A 16,932-nucleotide genomic window follows, 5' to 3' on the forward strand; every position below is an offset into this window, starting at 1 on the left:
AGGTTTTTGTGCAGGAGGCGCACAAGCTGTGTGTGGATACAGCGGAGTTAGAACTTCCTTCTCCCCTCTCCCCTCCCCTCCGTTCTTCTGGCCTGCCTCCCGCCCCCCCACCCCCACCCCACTCCCACCCCCATCGCGCTCTCTCTCTCTCTCTCTCTCTCTCTCTTTCTCTCTTTCTCTCTCTCTCTCTCTCTCTCTCTCTCTCTCTCTCTCTCACACACACACACACACACACACACACACACACACACACACACACACTCTTGTATTTTGTGCTGTCGTAAAACCCACGTGTCCAGCGGGGAGGCTGCCAGAGCGTGGAGCGGAGGAGCCGGGACGCGGCAGCGGCCGAGCGCAGCAGCCCGCCGCGGCTCCGCCGCCCGGGTCCGCCCGCACTCCCGCGTTCAGCGTAACTGTTCTCACGCCCTCCACAGGCCTCCACATCCCTGGCTTGCGGCCCCAGAGGGTCCCGGGCGGGCGGATCTCTAGGGCTCCCGCGCTGCCCAGGGGCATGTAGCGTACCCGGGGCACACACTCTCCCGCACGCTCAACGAGACACACGCACGCACGCACCCGCCGGCGGCTCCGAGTTTTCAGGTAAGCGTGGCTTGTCTGGGGCTGAGGGTCTTGGACCCGGGGAATAGGAGGCTGGAGGTCCTGCGCTGGGGGCGGGGGGCGAGACTGTCCCGCCTCCTGGCGCCGGAGGCCCGCGCGGCTTAGGCGCTGCGCCACTCCAGTTCGGGTCGGCTCCGGGCGGGGGCAGAGGGTGAGGGCTGCGTCCTGCCGCCGAGTTCTGCTGGGAAGCGCCCTCTCTCCGGGCTTCAACAGTGCCGGGTGGGCGCTGGGAGCCTCGGGCTGGGAGGCAAGGCAGGGTGCACACAGCTCCCCCCGCGCGGCGCCGCGGCTTCAGAGTAAACTTTGCTCCCCAGCCGAATTGGGAGGAGGGAGCCTCCGAACCGGGTTGCCGCCGGCGGAGCCAAGGACTCAAATTCTCGCTCCAGGGTCTTGGCGGCTGTCCTCCCCGCCCCTCTCGCACCAGGCCCTGAGTCCGGCTCACGCGCACCCTCCCCTTTGCCCTCTGCCCCCAGCTTGAAGCGTCGGACATGCTGAAGCCCGGAGACCCCGGCGGCTCGGCATTCCTCAAAGTGGACCCAGCTTATCTGCAACACTGGCAGCAACTCTTCCCGCACGGCGGCGGCGGCCCGCTCAAGGGCAGCGGTGCCGCGGGTCCCCTGGGCGCACCGCAGCCTCTCCAGCCGCCGCCCCCCCCGGAGCGCACTGAGCTCCAGCCGGACAGCCTGCGCCCGCGGCCCGCCTCGCTCTCCTCCGCCTCCTCCACTCCGGCCTCCTCCTCCACCTCGGCCTCCTCTGCCTCCTCCTGCGCCGCGGCCGCCGCCGCCGCCGCGGCCGCCGCGCTGGCCGGTCTCTCGGCCCTGCCCGTGGCGCAACTGCCAGTGTTCGCGCCTCTGGCCGCCGCCGCCGTCGCCGCGGAGCCGCTGCCTCCCAAGGACCTGTGCCTCGGTGCCTCCTCGGGCCCGGGGCCCTCCAAGTGCGGAGGCGGCAGCGGCGGCGGCGTCGGGGATGGCCGGGGCGCCGCGCGCTTCCGCTGCAGCGCGGAGGAGCTGGACTATTACCTGTACGGCCAGCAGCGCATGGAGATCATCCCGCTCAACCAGCACACCAGCGACCCCAACAACCGTACGTAGCAGCAGCCCGCGCGCTCTCTTTCGGGGCTCTGGCTCCGTCGAGCGCGGGCGCCGGTCCGGGAGGCAGGTCGGATGAGGGGGACAGCGGCTCGTGGGCTTTCCAGGCCGCGGGCCCGCACCTCTCAGACCACTGAAGCCAAAGTTTTCTGGGTTAGAGAAGGAAGGAGAACGGTTGGGATGGCCAGGCGACACCTCTGGGTTACCTCTTCCCCCTCCTCTCGTTCCCTGCTTCCCAGCTCCTAATCTTTAAGACCCGAGTTGCTCGCGGACCGGGGAGTACAGATCACAGCCCTCCCGCGGCATACTGAGCCTCGCGCCGGGCGGGTACTAGCGGCGCGCGATGGGAGTGTCCGGGGACCGGCCTGGCCTGGCCTTAGAGGGGACAGGACAGGGACTGTCAGCGGTCCTGGGGAGCGTGGATTCCAGAGCTAATTTCTCCTTCTCGCTATCTTACTTCTGGGGTTAACTGCGTCAGCTCATTTTCAGACCGCGGGGTTGTCGAGGGACCGGCCGGGAGCTGCTTGCTGGCCCGGCCTCGCTGGAGTAAGAGTTTTGGATGACCACTGGGTCAGTCTCTCCCTGCAGGCAGACATTATTCTTAGGTTTACTATTTATTTTAGAGAAGAAAAAGAATGCCAGTTGCTTAGTGAGAAAACATTTCCGACTTCAGGGCAGGGTCGTTCCCTGCGGATCCCGCATTCTCCGTGCACCCTGGACCCTGCAAACGTTTACAGTCCGTAGCCACGCTTGTCGGCTTACGTATTTTTTAAATGAGGGTAACAGTAATTTAGTATAAGAAGCTTGCTCTTCTTTTTCCGAAATAAATGACAAGATGCCTAAATTAACATCAGTTTTCTTCTAGCTTCCGTTCCTGTATTCACAATTTCAAACTCTTGATCCCAAGTGTAGTTCCATTTTCAGGTTTTGAACCAAAACTCTAAATGAAGATCAAGGATGTGTTATTTATTTTTTATATCCAATTCTTTTTGGTAATTTCAGAAGTTATGCTATGTTTACACTTAATGTGTTGAGATAAATGCTAAGTATACTTCCAGAGACCCCGGGAGAGAACTTTAAAGCAGATCAAGAGTTAGGTTGAAAGAAATACGGGATTTGAAACAGCGCTCAGCTTCTTTCTTCGTCTCATTCCTTCATCTAGCTTCTGTATGAGGAAAGTTAATTGTAAACGTATATGATCATTCTATTTTGAACAAGTCCCTTCTTGCAGAATGTCTACTAATCCGTGAGCTTCTTAATTCGTTGTAAAAGCAAAATAACTACAGGTTGTAGTTATTTAAAGGACTCCCAAATTTATTACTTTGATTAAAAACACTGAGCATGACCCTAGTGATTGAGGTGTATTAATCTTTTCATAATGGTTGGAGGTAATTGTTCTAATGAAGATAATTATTATCAATAAAAAGAGTAGTTGTATTTACTTTTTAACTTTCTAGAGTCTGCGGGTAAAGTATTTGGTTTAAAATGAGGGTTTCACCTCAGATTTGCTCTGCAGTTAAGAAAATTCCTATATTTCAGAGTTCCAGAAAATTTTATAAAACTATGTTGTCTTAATGGATTTCAAAAAATACTTATCTCCTACTGAATTTCTTGATTGTGTTGTTTTCAAAGCAGTTCTTTAAAAATGTAAAATAATAAGATAAGAAATGCTTTCATAAAAGGTATTTCTTACCCCTAAGTGAAATATAGTCAGTGTGGACTGAGAGTGCTTCATCAAACTTGCAGTCTTTCTTCTGAATTAAATTAGTGCTGGAAAAGACACCAGCAGTGCACCCCCAAAGCCCCGGCTGTGCGCTGAGCTCCATGTGTTGTTTACAGTGCAGTCTTAAGGTTCAATACATTTTCACCAGAGAAAAACCTAGACTAATCAGAGAAAGAATTGGGACAGATTCCTAATTAATATGTGGCTGTTGAACTAGTTTATTGTCTAGGTACCCTTTTTCGTGGCTGGAGGAAATGAATTATGATTTATTCAGATTATTCCTATTGTGTTGATCTTCTGATATCTCCTTCTGAGTCGACTGGACTGCTTCAGTGTGCAAAGTGCAGGGGCAAGGACAGGAGAGAAAGGAAGTCAGATTGTCCCATTAGAGTTACACTTCACATTGCTCTCTAATTAAAGGGCAACTGAGAAAGAAAATAGAAAGCTGAGGTAGCTCTCCATGTAATGCTGGGAGACTAGGTCTGCCATGCTTCCAGGAACTTCTCTGGGCAAGAGTAGGCACTCATTTGAAATCATGAGTTGTGTTTTAGAAAGATGAAGTGAGAAGCGATTGAGTTTAATCTAACTAGGGGATCAGAACAACTCATAAATGCAAACAGTGGGAAACTGTTTTTTCCCTTGGCAGGGGAAGTTGATATATCACTTGAAAGATGGTGAATAACAGCTTCTCCCCATTCCCAGGTTGTATGTGGGTCAGGGGTGGAGTGAGAGGTGGGCAGAAGGGAAGCACCTATTAATTTATCAGGCACGGATCTTCCTAGTGTTCCTTTTAGTCTATTTCCCTTTCCCTCTAAAAGGATTCTGTGAAGTGACCACTCAGCGTTGCTTCGTTTTATTACTTTGTATTTTAAAATGTATTGAGTCTTATTCTCTTTTACTTACAAGGCAAAGAAAGGGGCCTCCTACTTCTCCTTTTAGAAGAGTAACTTTTTGCTTGGGATCAGCGACCCAGGAACACCTGTGAATCAGTATCACCTTCACCTTGAAACTTTATTGCCACCTATGGCAAATGCCATAGTGAAGGGTGTTGTAGCTCTCTTTCACACATAAAAAGATTTTAAACCAGCAGAAACTATAGAAGCTGGCCCGGGTGAGCTCTTCCAGTATATATCTAACTAACTCCGTGTATGAAGTTATTCTATGATTGAAGTACACTTTCCACTGAGGCTCTCAATGCTTGCTTAGCTGCCGCTTCTTTCTAAAGTCAGGTGGAGCTTGTGTAATGTAAATGGGGGATGGATCGGACTTTTCTTCCTCCTGTATTACTGCCCTCATTTGCTGCCGGTTTGCCTGAAGCCATCGATTCTGTCAGGCTCCATTGCGGTGGCCTCTTCTCGGGTTCCGGGAGCTGGTGCGTTGTTTGAGACCCTGTCACTACTCTTGGAAGGTATTGAGCAGCGGCCAAGGGGAGCGCTGGACGTTTGTGTTTGTTCGGAGACAGTCAGCCGAGCCAGTTAGCTTTTCATCCCCCCCCCCCTTTTTTTTTTGGTTAAGACATTCCTCCCTCGTACCTGAGAGAGAGCAGGGGACTAATCCTGCCTGGGGTCTCTCTGCGGAGAATTGAGTCGGGGCAGTCCGCAACCTCCCCAGCTGGAGGTCTCTATCTCCTCCGTATTTCGGGGAGCCCTGCTGCGCAGGGAACAGCAACGGCGTGTGCGCAGGTGTTGGAGAGGGACCCGAGGCTCCCCTGTTGGTAGCGCCATCCAAGGGTTTGAGGAGAGATACTGGGGAGAGAAGGAAATCTGGGGTTTGTCTGGTTGAGAGGTCAGGGAAAGGGAGAAAAGGAGGGCGAGTGTTTTCTGACCCTCCCTAATCTCTTCCCACCCAGTCTGAAAACGCATGTCCTGTTTGGGAAGCTCCCGAGCCCGGTAACCCACCAGTGGGATTCTCCTGACGCCAAGGCACACTCGCTGCGCTACTCCCCGCTGTCAATGGCCAGCAAGCGACTTAGATTTCAGACCTGGTCTCCGGTGGGAGGGAGGCTCGGCGTCATTGTGTGGGCTTTTGTGTTGTTCTCTTTTTCTTTTTCTCTTTGCTCTCTTTTTGTGTGCACGCCCAGCTCCATCCCGTAACACACATAATTTAGCTATTTTACATCATTCGTTTTATAGCGCCCTGAAACTGAACATAGAGCCATATATTAGATTGAGGTTAGAAGAGGTGGCGACTGTTTATTTAAGGTGATAAAACGGTTCATCAGCAGTAATCTCCATCGATATGTGCCACCAGAAGATGAAGGATGAGGGGACAAGCCACAATTAATTGCCCTATAGTTTTGTAGGAGAGAGTGGAGCCAGCCCAGACCCGCTTCGATCTCCTCTTGCGCCTCCTATTCATCATCTCCGCAATGTATATGGCGGCCTCGCAGGGGCAGGGGCCGGCGAGGTTTATCTCGGCGCAATATTCTCTCACCCTCACACACTGGCGCTGCCATTTAATTTATTAATACAGTCATCAGGAGACAAATAAAACCCACATTTCCTCCCTCTTTCTTTCCCTCCCCCATTTGTCTCTCTCTCTTGGTCCCAGGGCCAAGCCGGCAGCCAGGCCGAGCAGGGAAAGCCCAGCGCGTAGGCAATTCGTAGGGAAGCCTTAAACTCGCCTAGAGAGAGGCTCCCAGAAGGTTCCTGGGAGCTGGGCCGCCCCGCGAGGGCGAGACCACAGTCGGTTCCCCTAGCGGACCTGCCTCGCCTCTGGATCTGCTCCTAGACCCGCTCCCGCGAGCCTAGAAGGCCCCTTCTCGCTGGCAGGAAAGGGGCAAGGCCTTCAGCATACAGATGAAGTGCTGGGGGGGGGGGGGCTGGCGCCCACCCCGTGCACGGTCCACCGCCATCCCAGCCAGCCAGTGGCTCGGCGCGGGGAGGGCTAAGCAGGGAGTGCGGGCTGGAGGGGAACGTGGAACTCTGGTGCGAGAGACTCCCAGACAGCGCTCCGCCTGCCCTCGGCGACCCCGAGGCCCAGTGCCCCCGCCACGAAGCACGCGGAGCTGCCAGAAGGCAGCACTCCCGGGGCCGCGTCGCCGTCACCGGGCGGCGATCGATGGGCGCCGGCCCCCACCCGGCTCGGCCTGCGGGACAGAGGGCCGCGACCTCGGCGGCGGTCGCAGAGAATTTATAGCCGGGCGGTTACGGCCGCCCAGGCGGGGAGACAGGCTTTTCAGCTGCTCTTCGGTTGCTTTCCCGGAGGATACGTGAGGGCAGGCGAAAGCGGCGGAGAGGCTTTGGGGAGCGAAGGCCTAGCGCGGCAGGCGCGTCCGAAGGTCCCCGCTCCGCCTGCGCCCACGCGCTCCTGCCCACCTCTCCAGAAGGCGAAAGAGCCCTGAGACGTTTTGTATTTCGCCTTTCCTAGAACGAGAAATGAGATACCAGAGAACTCTGGCTTGCTTTGCCCCTTTTACCTTAAAATAGATCCATTTTCAATTACACAAGTCGCACGTGCCCTTGTAAAAACATTCAAACAATACAGAAGAATAAGGAGGGAAGAGTGAAAGTCTGGTCTTCACTCCACTTGGCCTGGCCTTCTGAAGCCAGTGGGTGAACAAGTCTATAACTTAATGATATACCTCCTTCTCTTACTCAGAGACCCATAAACAAGACTATTAACAGATCTATTCAGGAGAGAGAAGAGACCATGATCTCTTACATTCACTAATGCTAAAATGGCATTTCGAAGTATCTTGCTTGGGGAATATAATATCTCTTACAGATATAGACAACATTTTATGAATAATAATTATGAAGTTGTGAAAAAACTTACCCTGATTTTAAGAGAAAATAGGAACATTTATTTGCCTCTTCTTTATGAATACAAATAGACGTACTATGTGTTGTTTGGCCTGGAATGCTGTGTCATATATATAATACATATGTATTTTTTATGTGTAGTTTAAGCATCTAGCCCACTTTTTTCCTCAAATCTTTTCATGTAGGTGTTAGTGGCTTGCTGTCTAGAAAACACTCTGCTAGAATGTTTGTCCACTTGGGCCACATTTGTCAACCCCAGCTAATCAGTTACTTGTTTTAGTCATCCTCAAGCTCCTTTGGGACTCTGAGACATAAGTCAGAAGCCACATGTTTTCACTGGCAGAAGTTTTGTGTATTAAGAAACAGTAACGTTAGGATATAACATGTATTTTGACGTAGTCTTTCAGGTAGAGTATTTTGAAATAGCATGAAATGGTTTATAAATGAAGAAAACTTATACTGGATGGACTAATGATGGTGGGTTGGGCTTGCCTACCCTGCAGGTGTTCTTCTACATAGTGGGAGAGCCTCAGCTTGTCACTCTGCAGAATGCTGCTATTAAATATTTCAACACTGCATGGAGACAAATGAAATTTAATAAGTTGAAGAAGTACTTTAGAGGACTTCTTAGAGAAAGGACTAGCCATACTCTATCATTCATAACAAATAGCAGGAGTGTGCTTGTTGTCTGTGTGGGTGGTGGCCGGAGTTGGCACCTTTCCTCCTTATTTTATTGCTGATGTAGTGAGTGTGATGTTACAGGTTGTGGAGATCTTGTAAGTTGACAGAATCTCTGGTATGGACTGTTAGGGGGGAAATACCAAATGCTCTTTCCTCTCACCCTTTGTTTCACTGAGCCAACCAGAAAGGGAAAGTCTGTTAACTCCCTGGGGTGATTTGTTTTTATTTTTATGGGCATATTGCCTTTGCTTATTGTCATTTGTTTTAAGCTATTTTTGCTAAGGTGCTGAAAGCCCATTTCTGAAGTTAGGCATTAAAATTAAAAAGTATGGACATTATCTACTTACTTTTCAAATCATCCTCTTACGTTAACCTCCCCAAACTCAAGAGTGTGGGAAAAAGAAAGAAATCTCTTTAGTTCAGTCATGCTACAACAGTTTTGCAGCCCCCAAATAGTGACTTCAGTGAAATATTTCAATTATATTGATTGAGTTATGAGTTTGGATATAAAATTCTCCTAGTTTTCATTAATCTTAGATCTCTAGGTTTGGAGGCTTTGGAGTCAGGCAGACCTGATTGTGAGTCCTTCTCAGCCACTTTCTAGTTTCTGGTCCTTGGTCAAGTTACATTGCTCATGAAGCCTCAGTTGCCTCATCTGCAAAATGGGAATTGTGATATTTAGGTAATATGGTGGTTGTTTGGTTGAAGGTAGGTGTCTGGCACATAGTAGGCACTTGGTAATTGTGAGTTTTTATTGTCTTTCCTTCTATCCCCCCTTTATCTTAAAGTTTTTGTTTTCACAATCAGAAGCTTGAGAGGGTATGTGAAATGTCTGCATTCTGGAGGAGTTGACTTATGGGTAAGGAAGGGTGAGACTACCTCCCTCCTTCTAGCCATAGGGTCAAAAGCAGAGCCTGGCACAATTTTGACATTAGTTTGTGTTGCTGATAGAGGGGTCCTTTTTGTGATGGAGGTCCAGGAAGCATGGCCACTTCACTACCTGCAGAAACAGGTTGCTGCTTTTCACTTGAGAGGCCTGGGGACACCCTCAAGAGGCTGAGGTCAAAGGTCCCCTCATTCCCTGGGCTCTTTGTGGGGGAAATGGAGGAGTAGCTGCCAGAGGGGAAGGCGCCGTGGGCTGGAGCCCTTCTTCACTGAAATAGAATACTCACCTAGTCAACCTTCAGTTCGCGGTGAAGCGAATGGCAAAATGGTATAGCACACCATGCTGCGTTGCGATTAGGTGTTCCTCGAAGGTTCCTCAGTGACTCACTTGTCACAAGTTCTTTGGACATTTCAATTGTTCAAGCACGGATAGGGCGCACCCACGGCGATCCACCAGGACTGGCTGTGACAAAGGCTGGGCGCGGGAGCCCAGAGGGCGACCCGCCGCCTAAAGCTCTCGCATCCGCTGGTGCCCAGCTCTTTCCATCTCCTCCAGTCGGGGCTCGCCCGATATCAGGCCCAGTGCCACAGGGCTCTGTTGCGCAGGGGCGCCGTGGCTCCCCAGGGAAGCTGGGCCAGGGAGGCTGGTTTCGCCGGCGGGCGCCGAGGCCGCCTCCCAGAGGCAGGTCCGCCAGGCCAGGGCGCAGACACGGCGGCTCCGCCAGGCCCATTAATAACCTGGAGGGCGCTGCGATCCGACAGCATGGTCGCCACAGGCCAGCTTCCCGTGGCTGCTTGACCTGTTCGTGCCCAGTTTGAGTCGAGGGACACTGGGGGTCCACGGCCGGCCACCCCAGAGGGTGGGGGTCCCCTCGCGCGCCGGCTGCTCTGAGCAACATAGGAGAGAGCAGGCTTTACTACAGCTCTCACTTAATTTATAACGCAGAATAATCGCGTTTAGCCTCGGGCTCAACCGTCTGGGCAGGATTTGGGCCCCTCTCCATTGAATCTTTATCCTCATCATTAAAGACCCATTATCTTGATCGTTAAATTTGCTGTTGGTTTTTTGGGGGGCGGGCTTCCGGGAAGAGCTTGCACGCAAGCACAGGGCACCCCAAACCCGACAGAACAGCCCCCTCTTTCCCTACCCGTCCCCAGCTGGCTGGAGTGCCCGGAGCGGGCGCTGCCGGGGACGCTCGACAGACCCTAGCGCCAGTGCGCCCTCTGTGGCCGGGGTCTAGAACTGGGGCTCCGCGGGGCCAAGGCCGGCTCCGCCCACTCGCGTGGACGTTCTCGCGGGAGCGGAGCGTGGGTCGAGGAGTGGGGATGGCGTGCGGCGCTCGGCTGGTCGCCCACCTGCTCTGGTGATTTTGCAAGTCTCTTCTATAACTGTAAAGAAAGGAAAACCAGACATACCCTGGCGACCAAGGTAGAATCTCTCCGAGATATCAGATTGGTCGAGAGACCGCCTTTTCTCTTGGTGCAACGATAAATACCGTTTGAAACACCACTGAGAGAGAGAACCCGAGGGTACAGGGGAGAGGGAGCTAGAGGCAGAGGGAAGAGGGAGAGAAGGGGCAGAGGCCGGGGAGAAAAGCCGAGAGCCACCGGTTCCTTGGAGACGACAACGCCGTCCGCACCCAACTGGGGAGGCTTTTGGAGGCGCCCGGGGCCTCGACCCTGTGCCAGGTGGATTTGAGTGAGACGAATTCCAAGGGAGCGCGTCGAGTCACCTCTCCCCCTTCTCTCAGTGGCCTCGGCGTCCTCCGGCGTCACCTCCCTCGCAGGTGGCTCACCCGGGCAGGGATGCTGTTGGCGCGGGGTTTACGCGGGGTTAACCCTCTCCCTTTCCTCCCTCCCTCTCGCGTGTCTCCGGCAGGTTGCGACATGTGCGCGGACAACCGCAACGGCGAGTGCCCCATGCACGGGCCGCTGCACTCGCTGCGCCGGCTCGTGGGTACCAGCAGCGCCGCGGCCGCCGCGCCCCCTCCGGAGCTGCCCGAGTGGCTACGGGACCTGCCACGGGAGGTGTGTCTGTGCACCAGCACCGTGCCCGGCCTGGCCTACGGCATCTGCGCGGCGCAGAGGATACAGCAGGGCACCTGGATTGGGCCCTTCCAGGGCGTGCTCCTGCCCCCGGAAAAGGTGCAGGCCGGCGCCGTGAGGAACACGCAGCATCTCTGGGAGGTAAGTCGGCCGCCGCCAAGAACCTTGCCACCCAGCCAGAGCTTTGGCCGTCAGAGAGCCTCCCTTGTTCCCCAGAGGTTAGTGGAGGCTCAATTTCTCTGGTCACGCAGATGCCTAGTATTTGCAGCACCTGCAGTGAAGAGGTGCAGAGCCAGGCCCGGCACTACAGCAACCCAGCCAGGAAGACAGGGCTTACAGGTTTCTGAAGATGGAATCACCGTAACAAGCTTCCATTCTAGCTGTGATAGATTTGACTGTTGTCTCCCTTGATCATGAGAAAAAGAGAAAACACCTGAGGAGATAGAACAGAGGAGGTGGGCCATTGGGATGTGAGCTAGGTGAGTTTTGTGTCCTATTTTAAGCTCTTCCAACATGTTGTTTTTGCTTTTGCCTACTGGGCAAGAGCATAAACAGGAGGAAGGAGAGTCAGGTTCCTTTTCTCAGATAAATACAGTTAGGTAAACGCTGAATGTGAGAGACTGTAACATGTTTCACAACTTTAAAAGTGCCCAAAGTAAAGCAAAATCATACTGTGAATCAGATACCACAAATTCTGCTTCTCTGACAAAGTACAGTTCTTCAGTCTTCAACAAGGTACTGTAGGAAAACTCTGAGCACTTTGGTATAACCCAATTGATAGTACTTCAATGGTACAATCTTACCTGATGCTATTACTTAAAAGTCAACAACGTATTTGAAAACTGTTAACCTGAGATTTGTCTCAAAACTTCATGGTTGATTATTGAGGTCCATTCCGGAAGAGACAGACCCTTAATGTAGGTTTTCCCCACACCAATTTTAGATACTCCCACCATGGAGAGTTATTTATGAAAATAAGGTGCCAGAAGTCTTACTCTTAAGCAATATGTACATCTGACTGAGGCCAGGCAATATAATGGAGTGGGATTTGCCAGAAGACAAACTTTTTTAAATGCCAGGGGCCAAGTTGGCATGGACCTTAAGGCTCCATTGATGGCTCATTTCTGCAACAGCTTTCCCCCCAACTCTTGGCTCAGTAGCCTGCAAGATGATCATTTTTCACTGCAAGTTGCCTTATAGTCACTAACTAAACTCATACAATTCAATAATCCACTCAGATTTTTGCTGAGCACCCACTCTGGCCAGTAGTATGACTTGGTCTCCAGAACGCTTGTGTGAGTATTGGCAGTGGGGTACTAAGGCCTGTGTCTGCAGAACTGCCTTTGATTAAAGGGGAGGAACTAAATCTATGAGCTCATAGCCAAGCAGCCCAAGATGACCACATGGTGGCCATTGGGCTTTGTACCCTACAGTTATCCACTGGTGTACTGCACTGTGCCCAGGCTCCCAGGTTCCATTTCACACCTAAACTATTGTGAAATTATTACTGGAAAACAATTATACATTTTAAATCTTTCAGAATAGAATTCTTGAATGAGGAAAAACAGAGGCATATTTATGTTGCCAAATAGTGCTTTTTTTTTTTTTTTTAAACAGTAATTTTATATAGGGAAATGGGGCAGGAGAAAATGGTCAATACATTGAGTCAAGTTAGACTTTAGAGCTTTTGGATAGGGAAAACTGACATGTGGGAAATTAAGCATCTGGTTTTGAAATATTTTCTAGTTGGTTTTTGTTTTTGACTAATTAGTTGTTACCTCCACTGTGGTTTCAAGTTTATAAAACAATTCCAGTCACTTTTCGTGTTCCAGTGGTATTATTAGGAACTCTATACCATACAGTTAAAGATCTGCCAGTACTTTTCTGAGGAAATCGTAAAACAATTGCTTAGTGGTACAGATTTGTTCTATCTGAAAATGTTAAAACTGATCACTGTTACATTGCCCTCTGATGCCTTGGGTTTAGTGCCTGTCTATTTTTAGAGTGCCAGGGGACAAAGCCACAAATATGAAAAGAATCCCATAGCTTATTGTAGTTGTTGGTTTTTGTTTTCCTAAAAGGGTTTGAATGATTGGGATGTTGGCAGGAGACCACTATACAGATAGAATATGATGATATATATCAATACTGAAAACTATGGAGCCTTTTTTCTGCACTTTTACTTGTACTTGATGAAGTTAAAATTCTGTTGTAGCAAAGAGACTGGGGAATTTAATTAGTTTGTTGTTGATGATGATACTTGGGTGGATATAAAGTGAGTTTTACCTCTTGTTTACGGTATGTGAGTTGAGTGTGTTGGGGGGTGGTACATTGACTTGGTTCTGTGTTACAGAAAAAGACTTGCTGAGTTTATGCTTGAATGATCTATTTCTAAAAAGGACATAATCTATTTATTTTTATCATCTGTAAGAATAGTTACAATAAAATGCATTTAGGGGATTGAAGGGATATTAAAACTGAGGCCATGTAATATGTATCAGACTCCTGGGGAGATCATATAAATGTGACCGACCAGGGTCAGATAACTTAGTGCCAATGTCCATGTGTAAGATAAAATACTTATTTAATAGGTTTCAGAGTTTTACTAGTATAATTATTTTTAAGATATGGAGTGTAAGTTTATTTTTAATTTTTAAGCATTATGATTTATTATTTTTATAAAATGGGACTATTTGAATTGTTACATTTATAACAGAAAATTCTAAATGTTGGATTGTTCCTCAGATTTTAGTCTTTCAAATCTAAATTTTATTGTGAAAAAATTTTAATTATTATATTTTTTATATTAGAAAGAATCAGTAATTGGAATACACTGTAGGTCTATAGGAAACTTTTGGCAATAATTGTTTAATGACTCATGTAATAATTATCCATTTTGAAAACATACTTTTAAAGATATCTTCCAGACTATCACATCGACATAAAGCAGATCTTGAAAAAATTAAAAGCAATCGATCATGACTATTCCATTTTAAAAGTCAACTGGAATCGTTTCTCTTTCTCACATTTTTTTTCAAGTCACTTGCAGGTGAAGAAATGTCTTTATATTTAGAGTTCAATACTCAGGTCCTGATGGATCTTACCAAGGTTACTTATCTTTATTTCAGTACAATAAATAGATTGCTAATCCCGTCACTGTTTCCAAGTAGATGATGGATTTTTGTTTCAGTTTACAGTTCATTGTTTTTAGTCAGGTTGTACTTTATTATACACATGAAGGCTTATTACAGAAACAATCAGATTCACTTTAGTTACTCCTTTTGTTGAATCATTAAAAGCTTTTTTTTTGTAGAAAAATGATTTTTTAAATATTTAACATATATCATTTACGGAGAGCTTGTTTGATTGGTCTGTAAGTGTGCTATCATCTTTTAGTTAATATTTTCTTTATGTATAATCCTGGTTCATTAAAAGTACAATTTAAAGAAAGTTAAATATCATTCCACTACCTTCATTATGTTTTGACTCTTTTGGGTATTTGTATTTTAAGGAGGTTAACAAGCTAAAAGCCAAATTATCAGGCCTTTTTGGGGCCAGTTTCTTTTAGAATCAGAATTTTAATGTGTTTTACAAAAAAATAATAAGTTCAGATACTTTAAAACAAAATATTACAGGATGGATTAAACAATCACTTGCCTTGCTTATGTACCTGTATTTCAGCAAGACTTGGATGCATGATATATTTCTAGCTATTTGGCCATAACGGGAAAGATCTTTCTGAATGTTTTGCAAAGAAAACAGTCTTTCTCAGCAATTAGCTCTTATTGATGAGAGTGAGATAATTTTGTCCTAATGTGTTTTCTAATAAAGATGTGAAAAGGCACATTTGATTCCAACATTTATGAAAACATTATCTCAATTATTAATGTGCCCCTTTTCCCTTGAGATAAATTAATCTAGTCGTACATGGTTTCCCCTTTCTGCTTAACATCAGAATTTAATACGACTGGACCTGAGGAATGTACACGGTGTATACTTTAAATTCTACTGGAAGGAAATACGGATATTTAAAATTAAGTTACAGTTTAAGATAGCCTAGAATTATTCAGGCCTTTCAACTCAAAGTCTGATTTGACAAGAAATTTTACCAACATTGACAAAATAAATTGCACTTATTTTCACCCTAAAAAGATTTTCTGTTAATTGAAATAATGCAGTAACTTGTTAGGATTACAGTCAAGGTACTAATTTTACAGAATTTCTCTTTGCCTGAGTAAAATTTGAGTCTCATTTTCAATTGCACTACGTAGAAAGCTTAATTATTTTTCTTCAGAAAATCAAGGGGTATAACATAATGTGGTCCTTTTTGTGGTATGATATTGTGCCATAATATTTTAGATTTAATAAGAGTTTTACTTTGAAGCTAATGGTCTATTTTTCATCATTACTATTTAGCTTAGGTCAAAAGACATTAATGAAAACCAATTTAAAAAATATATTACATGCTGCTAAATGTTTATATTGCAAAGCCATCACAGGTAATTCGTACTAGAAGGAAATGAATTTATTTCGTATTTTAAGTGTATTATGTATGTTTCCATAAGTGACCCAACTCCATCTATAGTACAGTACTCATTTGTATATATTTAGATGTTGAAAAAAAATCACTTGAAAATAATAATTTTAAATTCAATAAAAATCATTTTTAAATTCAATTAAAATCACTTAAAAATTGTTCCAGTGATAGTGCTGTAACTATACTCCATATTTTGCTTTATAGACCTGGGCTCATTTTGGCCTTATTCACCAAAACACCAGGGGACAGAATTATGTGGCTGTCACAGCTATATTGAAGTAAAAATTGTGTTTCTTAGCAATTTATCGTTTAATATAGTAGAGTGCTTGTCATTTTAGTTTTGAATATATCAACTCCATGAAATCCAAATAATGTCTCCTTCAAAATAAACCATAGTCATGTTACTATTATGTTTTTAATTATGCAGAGTAACAGCTGGTGCATCTCTTTGGCTTTGCCTCATTTGATTTGAAGATATCTTTTATAGTGGTGCCCATTTGATCGAGTGTGAGCATTTTGTAGTTTTACATAAACTGTAAAACCATCTGCCGCCTCTTGAAATGGTTTCCAGAATTGTGTTAAAAATCAAAACTTAGTACTTAAAGTGGCTTTGAAAAGGTCCATTTAAAGTCCTGGTCCATTTGGTTTATGTACCAAATGCCACCCTTGGTTTTCTAAGTCCAAAAATGACTCTGCTTAAAAAAAAAATTATAACAGCCATTTGGAAATTCTTATGTTAGTGAAGTTTAATCCAAATATGCATGTGACACTACAGTGTTTTAGTTGCAAATACTTTATAAAGAATGATGTGTTCTGTATCTACAGGACTATTTTTCTCATTGGTCAGTTCAGTTTATTGTTTACAGATTGCTTCTTTTGATAGCGTTTTGTCCATGTGAAGAAAGTAATTCACAAGTATTTCTTGGTCCATAACTGCATATTTTCTTACACTGTATAATTTTTTTCCTTTTTCCACACTGCCTTAAAAATAGGGTATGGAAATTAAAATCAGAATTGCAGAGGTTACTGGACAGATGAAATCTGCTGTCCCCAATCACTGCGTGGCAGCAAGTGATTTGATAAAAATGTGATTTTGGTAACACTGGGTCAGAGAAACCTGCAGGGGAGCCTTTTAATTTCACTGTGTCAATTAAGGCAGTTTTAATTGTTCGAGGAAATCTACTGTGTTACCCAGAAACCACTTGTAGTTGTTGTATAATATTATGAGTTTTAAGCGTTTTTGGTTGCATATGGAAAACTGCCTATTACTCAGCTGAGGAATCACATGTCCACAGTATCAAAATCCTCTTTTCTCAGAGGGTAGATGTGATACATTGGTGTTTGGTTTTTCTAAAAAGTGCTGTGCATGGGACCACTATGAGACTGCCTTGCTCTCCTTTTCTCTTTTTCTTTTTTAGAATCATACATACTCCACAATTTCATGAGTTCAGACATTCCTTGTGTATTTACACAAGAAATACAGACTCTGGTATAACTACTTAGCATAAAAGCCAGAGCAGCCAGAACAGCGTATACTTTTCCTTGTAAGCATTTGCCACCTCGCTCAGATAAGTTACAGAATTCCATTATCCA

The 16,932-nt window shown here is 46.7% G+C and overlaps 1 protein-coding gene across 2 annotated transcripts in view; it reads left to right on the forward strand.

Moving 5' to 3' along the window:
* Window positions 1-244: 244 nt before the first annotated feature.
* Window positions 245-16,932, forward strand: part of PRDM6 (PR/SET domain 6) — a 100,820-nt gene continuing 84,132 nt past the window's right edge. The window contains exons 1-3 of one of the 2 annotated variants that reach the window (XM_067031485.1): window positions 245-597; window positions 1,089-1,698; window positions 10,636-10,943. In XM_067031485.1, coding sequence (XP_066887586.1) covers window positions 1,104-1,698; window positions 10,636-10,943 — 903 coding nt within the window. In that variant the 5' untranslated portion in view covers window positions 245-597; window positions 1,089-1,103. Of the gene's footprint in view, window positions 598-748; window positions 1,699-10,635; window positions 10,944-16,932 lie in introns of those variants that run through there. The other variant, XM_059060158.2, reaches the window with a different exon arrangement.

Source organism: Kogia breviceps, chromosome 4 (genome assembly GCF_026419965.1).
Source record: "Kogia breviceps isolate mKogBre1 chromosome 4, mKogBre1 haplotype 1, whole genome shotgun sequence".
NCBI lineage: Eukaryota > Metazoa > Chordata > Mammalia > Artiodactyla > Physeteridae > Kogia > Kogia breviceps.